Genomic DNA, 10,000 nt, shown 5'->3' on the forward strand with positions numbered 1-10,000 from the left:
CTCTCTCTCTCTCTCTCTCTCTCTCTCTTCTCTCTTTCTCTCTCTCTCTCTCTCTCTCTCTCTCTCTCTCTCTCTCTCTCTCTCTCTCTCTCTCTCTCTCTCTCTCTCTCTCTCTCTCTCTCTCTCTCTCTCTCTCTCTCTCTCTCTCTATCTATCTATCTATCTATCTATCTATCTATCTATCTATCTATTTTCTTTCTGTCCCTAACCCACCCTACCCTAACCCACCCTACCCTAACCCACCCTACCCAAACCCACCACCCAAACCCACCCTACCCTAACCCACCCTACCCAAACCCACCACGCAAACCCACCCAACCCTAACCCACCCTACCCAAACCCACCACCCAAACCCAACCTTCCCTAACCCACCCTATCCAAACCCACCACCCTAACCCACCCTACCCTAACCCACCCTACCCTAACCCACCCTACCCCAACCCACCCCATCCGTCCGACCAACCTCCTTCCCTCGTCTCAACCTCCCCCTCCTTCTGCAGAGTCGCCTGACGGAGCTGGAGGCGGTGGAGCGCCGGATGGGTCGCGTGTCGGTGTTGGTGCTGGACGAGGTGGAGGCGCTGCAGGCACAGCTGCACTCGGAGGCGGAGAAGGCGAAGAAGGCCACGACGGAGGCGGCGAAGGTAAGAAAAATAGGGGCGGGGGGTGGAGGGGGAGGCGAAGGTAAGAAAAAAAGGGGGGGAAGGGGAAAGGGGAAGGAAGAAGGAGGAGGTGAAGGTAAGAAAAATAGGGGGGGAAGGGAAGGAAGAAGGAGGCCGCAAAGGTAAGAAAAAGGAGTAAAGGGAAGGAGGGAAAATGATGGGGAAGGGGAAAGGAAGAAGGAGAGGACGAAGGTAAGAAAATAGGGGGAAAGGGGGAGGGGAAAGGAGGAAAGAGAGGGCGAAGAAGGCGGCGAAGGTAAAAAAAAAAAAAAAAAAAAATAGGGGAAAGAGGCAAAAAGGATGGGGAAGGGATGGTGAGAAAGGGAAAGGGGTAAGAGGAGGTGAAGGAGGAGGGGAAGGAGGGGGAGAGTTGTGGTAGCGGCGAGTGCGAACGTATTTTTCTGGTGTTGTTGTGAAAGCGGGAATTAAGGTGTTGACGCACTAACACTTTTTCCGCCATTTTTTTTTTTTTTTTTTTTTTTTTTTACAATTTTCTGAAATTTTGTCCATTTTTGGGCGAATTGTCGATTTTCCAGTCAGACGATAATGATCGTTTCCGTCTTAAAACCTTTTCGTTAACTTTTTTCAGCCAAGCAAAGTCAAACCAAGAGCTATATTCGAGAATGTTGGTATTTATGTTAAATAAAATTGTCAAAAAATGGACGGAAAAAGTGCAAAATGATGGTTGTGATGATGATGGGTGATGGTGGTGACTGTCGTGATGAGAATGATTGTGATGATCTGATTTCGATGATTGTGATGCTGGGAGCAAGTCGTGAAGGCAATTGTTGTGATGATGGTAATGAGTGTGAATATGAGGGTTGTGATGATAATAGATAATGGTGGTGATTGTTGTGGTGAGAAGGATTATTATTGCGATGGTGATTTGATTTTGATGATTGTGATGATGATGATGATGGTTGTGGTGATGATGGTGATACTGATAACCTTTTTGTGATGGTAATGATAATGATAATAATGAAAATTAACATAGTAGAAAGAAAATAATCCATTTCCTATTCTCTCTCTCTCTCTCTCTCTCTCTCTCTCTCTCTCTCTCTCTCTCTCTCTCTCTCTCTCTCTCTCTCTCTCTCTCCTCCTCCCTCTCCTTCTCATCCCCTCTCTCTCTTTCCTTCCTCCCCCCCTTCCCCCTTCCCTTCGCCGTCCATTTATCCCTCCTTTTCCTCCCCCTTCCTTTCACCCCTCTCCTTCCCTTCCTATCTCTCTCCCCTTCCTTTCACCCTTCTCCTTCCCTTCCTATCTCCCTCCCCCCCCTTCCTCCCTTCCTATCTCTCTCCCCTTCCTTTCACCCTTCTCCCTCCCTTCCTATCTCCCCCCACAGGCCCGTAGCGAGCAGGCGGCGCTGGCGAGGCAGAGCGCCGTAGCTCTTGCCGACGTGATGGGCGATGAGCGACTGAGGCTGGCGCTGGAGGAGGTGCACAGCGTCACTCAGCAACTGCACGCGCTCGACGAAGAACACAAGCAGACCATTCACAAGCTGAAGGTTCGTGCCTTTAGGTTTTGCGAGGAACACAAGCAGGCCATTCACAAGCTGAAGGTTTGTGCCTTTAGGTTTTGCGAGGAACACAAGCAGACCATTCACAAGCTGAAGGTTCGTGCCTTTAGGTTTTGCGAGGAACACAAGCAGACCATTCACAAGCTGAAGGTTCGTGCCTTTAGGTTTTGCGAGGAACACAAGCAGACCATTCACAAGCTGAAGGTTCGTGCCTTTAGGTTTTGCGAGGAACACAAGCAGACCATTCACAAGCTGAAGGTTCGTGCCTTTAGGTTTTGCGAGGAACACAAGCAGACCATTCACAAGCTGAAGGCTCGTGCCTTTAGGTTTTGCGTGCTTTTAGCTTTTGTCGAGAGGTTGATTTCGTAGTTTTTTTTAATGTTTATTTGTCATTGCTAACATACCCATGTAAAAAAAAAAAAATAGTGTTCTAAAACTGGTAGATGGGGAATAGTATACCGATATAAAAAATATCCCAGAATTGGTGGATTACGAATGATATGAACATGCAAAAAAATGGTGGAAGGGGACCAACACACCCATGTAAAAAATCCTAGAATTGGTAGATTGTGAATAACATACCCATGTAAAAAAAAATGGTAGATGCGAGATGACATACCCATACATACAAAAATATTATTCCAAAATTGGTGAATGGGGAATAGCATACCCGAGTAAGCAGAGTATCCCAGAATTGGTGAACCGGGTATAATATACCCTTAATAAAAAAAGAAAAAAAAGAAAGAACAAAAAAACAAAAAAAAAGATGCCAGATGACATACCCATGTAAACCCATTTTTAAGAAAGTATCCTAAAATTCGCGGTTGGGGCAACAGCATGCCAATATATAAAAAGATTATCCCCAAATTTGTGGATGGGAATAAATACCCCAAATTTTACTGATGGAGAAGAAAAAAGGAAGAAAGAAAAAAAAATCAGAAGCCACAAATCTGTTGAACAGAGAGAGAGAAAAATGAGTAGATTTTCTTTTTTATTGTATTTTATTCCTTTTTTGTGGGGTTGGCATTGTAGTTTTTAGTCTTTATTCTTTAGTGTTATTGTTTTGTCATTATACTTGAATCAAAGAGAACACCAACACAAGTCTCAGTGTGTTCTTTTGAGGAAGACCTGTTGAGTTATCATTATATATGTTTATATATATAGATATATACATATACATAGATACATGTTTCTTTACTTCCTCTTTTTTGAGACATGGCAATTTTCGGGGTCGAAGAGCAAAAGAGACTAGAGGCATCTTTTCCGGTGGCATTTAGGGTGTCACGAGACGCGCCGCGACACCAAAATCTGTCTCGTGATCGGAGGCGAGACAGGCTTCTAAGCTCCGCCCATTTCTGTGACGTAATGGGAATGATCGCAGTTGACGGCTTGCTATTTTACTGTACTTGTTATTTTCCAACAGGTAAACAGTATTTTGGAATATGATATCCAAGATGGCTTTTGATATCTTATGGTGGGTAGTGCGGTGTTAAGATATCCAATATAAGTACGAATATGCATGAAATATCCAAAGTAGGAGGAATGCATCTGGCAACTTATAACCGTCTACTTGATTCCTGTCGCACGAGAAGTGTCGCGTTTCCCTTAACCGCTGGAAAAGATGCCTTAGGAAGTCTGATAAAAAGAAAGGAAAATAGATCTTTCAAATAGAAATAACATTTATCAGAGGGATCCCTAAACCCGCTATTTTTTCAGGGCTGTAAATCAGATGACGGACTCAGTATATAGAAGTAGATCGATAATAAATGATTAAATAAAGAAATAGATAAATAGATACAAAATTCAACAAGCGTTCCTTTACACAAAGCCTACAAATCAGAACAAAATGGCGTATGGTTAATAAGCATAATTAATGCCAGAGCTGAGATTAGGTAAAGAAAAAACAAACCCATTTTTATTCATATAATAACACAGAAAAAAATAAAGGAAAACAGGTCAATTTAGAAGATTAATTTTCCCTTTTTTTCCTTCCCTCCCCCCCTCTTCAAAATCAGTAAACCCCGATATAACAACTCTCTCAAAATCAGCAAACCCCGATATAACAACTCGCTCAGAATCAGCAAACCCCGATATAACAACTCACTCAGAATCAGCAAACCCCGAAATAACAACTCTCTCAGAATCAGCAAACCCCGATATAACAACTCACTCAAAATCAGCAAACCCCGATATAATAACTCTCAGAATCAGCAAACCCCGATATAACAACTGACTCAAAATCAGCAAACCCCGATATAACAACTCTCCATTGCACTGCAGGCCAAGTTGCAATCGTACGAGACGGGAGAGAAGGCTGCTGAGGTCGACCTGCTGAAGGAGCGCGTCCTGCTGCTGGAGGAGGAGGTCAGGACGCAGGAGAAGAAGGCCATGGACGCCGCGGCACACGTGGAAAAACTCCAGAAGGAAGGTATGATTTTTTTCCATTTTATTTTTTTTATTTTTTTTTTTATTTTTTTTGTACTTTTCGTTTTTTTTTCTTTTTCTTTTTTAACTTTTCGTTTCTTTTCTTGTATTTGTTGATTTGTTTCTCGCCTACTTTCTTTTCTATATTTCTATCTATCCTGTTTTCGGTCAGATTCTCTGTTCCTGTCTCTCTCTCTCTCTCTCTCTCTCTCTCTCTCTCTCTCTCTCTCTCTCTCTCTCTCTCTCTCTCTCTCTCTCTCTCTCTCTCTCTCTCTCTCTCTCTCTCTCTCTCTCCTTCGCTATCACTCCCTCCATCTATCTCCTAAGATCTTAAAGACCTACCCTACTTCAAACACACCAAATCGAAAATAAATTCCTCGTCATATTCGCTTATATCACCATCTCCCATTTATCGGAAATTCTCCTTCATTTCCCTCATTCGGATCATTTCAGTTGAGGAGCAGCAGCGGGAAATCAAATCCCTGAGACACGCGCAGACGTCCTCCTCGCTCCACCTCAACGGACCAACTGGCGGCCGCGACTCCCCCTCGAGGTGCCGATCCGCCGCCAAATTCGAATGCCAACCTGGAGCTCCTCCCCCTCCCCCTCCACCTCCCCCTCCTTGTGGCGGGGCACCTCCTCCTCCACCTCCACCTCCTCCAGGCGTCGGAGTTCCTCCCCCTCCTCCACCTCCACCTCCTCCACCTTCTTCAGGCGGCGGCCCTCCCCCGCCTCCTCCCCCTCCACCTCCGCCTGTGAACCCCGTAGCGACGCTGGCCACCATGATCGGGGTCTCCAAGCAGAACAAGAAGGAGGCAGACGGCCCAGGTAAGTGGGCGGGCTGCGTGGGCGGGCTGTGTTAGGGGGCTGAGTGGGCGGATTGCGTTAGGGGGTTGAGTGGGCGAAGAAAAGCGAGTTTTTTTTTTTTTTTTTTTGGGGGGGGTCTAGTGGTAAACAGAGGGAGGGAGGGATTGAGAGAGAGAAGAGAAAGAAGAGAAGAGCGAGAAGGGGAGAGAAGAGGGGGAGGAGAGAGGAAGAGAGAGAGAGAGAGGGGAGAGAGAGAGAGAGAGAGAGGAGAGAGAGAGAGAGAGAGAGAGAGAGAGAGAGAGAGAGAGAGAGAGAGAGAGAGAGAGAGAGAGAGAGAGAGAGAGAGAAGAGAGGAGAGAGAGAGAGAGAGAGAGAGAGAGAGAGAGAGAGAGAGAGAGAGAGAGAGAGAGAGAGAGAGAGAGAGAGAGAGAGAGAGAGAGGGGGAGGGAGAGAGAGAGAGAGGGAGAGAGAGAGAGAGAGAGAGAGAGAGAGAGAGAGAGAGAGAGAGAGAGAGAGAGAGAGAGAGAGAAAAAGAGAGAGAGAGAGAGAGAGAGAGAGAGAAGGGGAGGGAGGGAGAGAGAGACAGAGACACAGAGAGAGAGAGAGAGAGAGAGAGAGAGAGAGAGAGAGAGAGGGGAGAGAGAGAGAGAGGGGGAGAGAGAGAGAGAGAGAGAGAGAGAGAGAGAGAGAGAGAGAGAGAGAGAGAGAGAGAGAGAGAGAGAGAGAAGGGGGAGAGAGAGAAAGAGAGAGAGAGAGAAGAGGGAGAGAGAGAGAGAGAGAGAGAGAGAGAGAGAGAGAGAGAGAGAGAGAGAGAGAGAGAGAGAGAGAGAGCCCTTCTGACCTCCCTCCTCCTCCCACAGACTCGAGCGCCAAACCTGGCGGCGGGATGGACGACCTCATCAACCAGATCAAGCAGGGCGGCGTCAAACTGAAGGCCACGAAGCCCTTCTGCCTGGGCTACAGCAGCAAGAAGGCGTCGGGCGAGGTGGCGGACAAGCCGGCCGACGCTGTGCAAGAGATGAAGAGCATCCTGGCCACGATGAAGCGCGGGCGCGCGGGGCGGCTGCGGCCCTCCGCCGTGTCGCAGGAGGCCAAGAAGAACACGTCCAAGAAGAACAAGAAGGACAAGGACAAGAAGGCGGAGGAGGAGAGCGACGAGAAGCCGCCGCCGCCGAGCGAGGAGGAGGTCAGCCCCAGGGACGGCGAGGACTCGGGCAAGGGCGCGAGCAAGGAGGCGTCCCCGAAGGCCGAAGAGTCCCCTGAGCCGGAGGGCAGCTCGCCCGAGAAGGAGGAGGAGGAGGGGGGGAGCCCCAGGACGGCGGAGGCGTCGTTCACGCTGCGCCTGCACGCGACGGGCGGCCACGACGCCGACGAGAGCTCGAGCCGGGAGGCGACGCCGCCGTGCTCGAGCGGACGCGACTCCGAGGAGCGCGACTCCGGGCGGCCGTCGCCGGGCAGGGCCGTCTCCAGCACCACCATCTTCCTCAAGTCCAGCCGAAGCCCTTCGGAGGAGTGAGGCCGCGGGGCTGAGGGCTGCAGGAGCCGATACCAGGGCCCGAAGGAGCTCAAGAAGAGGAGAGGAAGGGCCGAGATGCCCGGCTCTCGCCACGAAATCAAACTGATGTTGATGTTACTTTTTTTCTTTTTCATCTGAGCCATTAAATGTAGGTGCTTCGTTTGTTTATACTAAGATGGTGGTACGACTGTTCAATGGATAGAGCATATTTAATACCTTGTCTCCCTCACCCCCCTCCCCCAACCAAGACGTTGTGTTAAAGTTATAACATATCTATTGAATCTATAAAGAGTCTATTGTAAAGCCCGTTTTGCCTTCCGTAGATTCTATTCACATGATCTATTTTAATGATGTTATGGATTCCCTGATAATAAGAATAGTTCATATGGCTTTTACAATGTTACAGTACTCCTTAATGGGCTATGGTAATACTTTTGTGTACAATGACAACAGAAGTAGTAAACGCATACAAGGTGCCTCAGTATTACATCTGTATTTCATGACCTGCATTTAAAAATATATAGTATCATGGCATTAGTGTTAAAGATAGGATTTATCTTCTTTTTTTATGTTATGGGTGTAGCATTTTGATTTTTCTTTTTTTTTTGTATAATGATGATGATTATTTATGTATATATAAACGAACAATGCAATCATGAGGCTCATTTAATTGTTTCTATTGTAGTAGATTTAAGAAATTATATACTTTTTCCTAAAAAGTGCCAAAATTTTTCCTCTGATATGTTCAGACATAAGCCATCAAAATTCCCAATAAATGTTTGTTTTGAAGAAATTATGTAAGGAATTGTTTAATAGGATTTGGTTACGTCATGTAGTTTAAGTATTTCACTGAAGTTATCTTGGATTCTGAGAATATGAAATAATATCAAACAAGCTTGCTCAATCAACAAAGATCTCTTAAGGAACTTTTTAAATACATGAAAAATACCTCTTTTTTATATATTTTCTAAACTTGCTTATGGTTATTGCAATAACTAGAAATGGCATTGCTTGGCACCCAGGTTTCCAACCCTGATCTCAGTCTCAATTTTTTTTCATAACAACCTCGCCAAAACATTCTGGTAAAGCACAATGTCTCGAATCTTACATTATTTATACTCAGAAATGACTTGGAAAATGGTGCAATTACTGGGTGAAAATATAAAGATTGAGCATAAGCTGAACTCCAAATGTTTCAAGATCCCTACAATGCCTCTGCTGAGTAGGACAGAGTAAACTCTCTAAGGGTACGAAATGAATGAAATGAATAACGTAGAAATAGTCCTTCATTCTTGGAAGTGAATCATCATTTTTTAGAATATGTAAAATATATGAATGAAAGCTTTGACAGTTCGATCTAAATGGATAAAGAGGTCTTTTTCTGTATTAATACTATTTTTAATTGTTATTGCTTATACAACAAAACGAGTCAACAACAGAAAAGTGAAACATCACTTGCTTTTTTGGGGGTTCGATTTTGAAGCACGTGCCTTGTGTATTTACATTTTTCTTCCAGGATAACTGTTTTTATACCTTCCATGAAGGTTGTTTTTACATATTTTGATAGTGTTTTCTTTTTTTTGTACAGTCCTTTTTGAGTATTGTTAAGTGCGAGTGAAAAAAAATTCAGAAGTGTGCTCAACTTTTTTTTCTTTCAACTTTTTTTTAGTATTGACAAAGTTCTGTTTAAAATGAGGCTGTTCAGTGCGACTTATTGAGAGAACTAAGCTAGTCAAAGTAGGTTTTTTTCCAGTCATTTTGTAATGGTGGAGAGCAGAGGTTTTATTCCCAGAACGATAGTGTTTTTATGTCAAATTCAGAACCTGTACTTTGTAAGATCTTTTTGAACTGAATCTTATAATCCCTTGTGAAGCAAGTGCCCCAAAAAGAAAAAAAAGGTAGAAAATGAAGAAATTTTGTCTATACTTAAAGCACAAATAAGAAAATAACTATATGTTTGATAACATTAAAAAAAGGAAATTGTTAATATTACATATCTTAAAGAGGAGAAACAAAAATCCTCCTAAGTGAAGTACTACTGATTGAAATTTCTGTTTAGACTGCAAGCAAAAATTCATGTATTTGCATGCATAGTTGACTGGATTTTGTAGTTCTTGCTAATTTAGCCATTATTATGTACTTCTCTTTCATTTTTTATAATAGATGCTTTAATGGTAAATTTTGCAGGAGACCCTCCATGCAACTCTCCTAGATGTGATTTTTCAGTTTCTCTGTAGGGTCACTTTGATTTTCTCTAATTGATTATTGGGTATTAATTTCTCCTTGTGATATAATTTATTTACTATTTCTGCTCTTTGTAATTTTACTAAAATATTTTACCATTCATTCTTTTTTTATAACAACCTTTTGAACACTGCTATACAATTTTTTAAAACATAGCTGCAAAAGCAAGTGTTTAAGGACTTGCTTGTTTTTAATGATGGCTTTTCAAAGAAATTTTTTTCCATCATATAACATTTTGGACACCACAGGCAGGTGTCATTTGTGAATTGGCCTCGCTTATTGTAATATTTGTTTTTATCTCACTCTCTCGCTCTATTTCCTTGTGTACTGTTAATTCAGGATATTTCATTATTTTTTACTTTTTCATTTCTCAAATATAGAAGTATAAAGGTATATTTTACCATATGTTTGTTTTCTGGTCCTTTCTTCTTCTTGTTTTTTCATTTACTCCAAGACTTGTAATCTGTTACATATCTGTACATACAGACAGCCACCAAAGATATACGTAATTTTAGTCTCAGTCTCTCCCTCTCCATCACCCTCTCTCTTCTTCACCCTCAACCTCAATCTCACTCACATACATATGCACAGAGGTAAAAAAGACAAAACAAAGAACAAATACATTGGAAAATAAATCCATGGAAACAGACATACCAGATATAAATAAAATGATACAACAAGCCTCAAGGCAAATCGCTCCTCAACCCTTTCCGTTAGTCTTTCAAAGAAATGGTCACAAGAATCACAATAGATTTAGAGGGACGTGATGGTCCAGCAACTCAGGAGGAGACAACAGAATGGAGAGATTTTCATTTGAAGTTTCCTAGGCCAGTG

At 43.5% G+C, this 10,000-nt stretch overlaps 1 protein-coding gene across 2 annotated transcripts in view; it reads left to right on the forward strand.

Annotated features, from left to right (window-relative positions):
- LOC113825502 (shootin-1) overlaps window positions 1-9,569 on the forward strand; it is a 99,979-nt gene extending 90,410 nt beyond the window's left edge. For both annotated transcript variants that reach the window (XM_070117648.1, XM_070117649.1), the window contains exons 7-11: window positions 501-641; window positions 2,002-2,163; window positions 4,456-4,603; window positions 5,053-5,427; window positions 6,267-9,569. In XM_070117648.1, the coding sequence (XP_069973749.1) occupies window positions 501-641; window positions 2,002-2,163; window positions 4,456-4,603; window positions 5,053-5,427; window positions 6,267-6,922 (1,482 nt within the window). In that variant the 3' untranslated portion in view covers window positions 6,923-9,569. The remainder of the gene's footprint in view (window positions 1-500; window positions 642-2,001; window positions 2,164-4,455; window positions 4,604-5,052; window positions 5,428-6,266) is intronic.
- Window positions 9,570-10,000: the final 431 nt, after the last annotated feature.

The sequence above is a fragment of the Penaeus vannamei genome, chromosome 41 (assembly GCF_042767895.1).
Source record: "Penaeus vannamei isolate JL-2024 chromosome 41, ASM4276789v1, whole genome shotgun sequence".
NCBI classification, from domain to species: domain Eukaryota; kingdom Metazoa; phylum Arthropoda; class Malacostraca; order Decapoda; family Penaeidae; genus Penaeus; species Penaeus vannamei.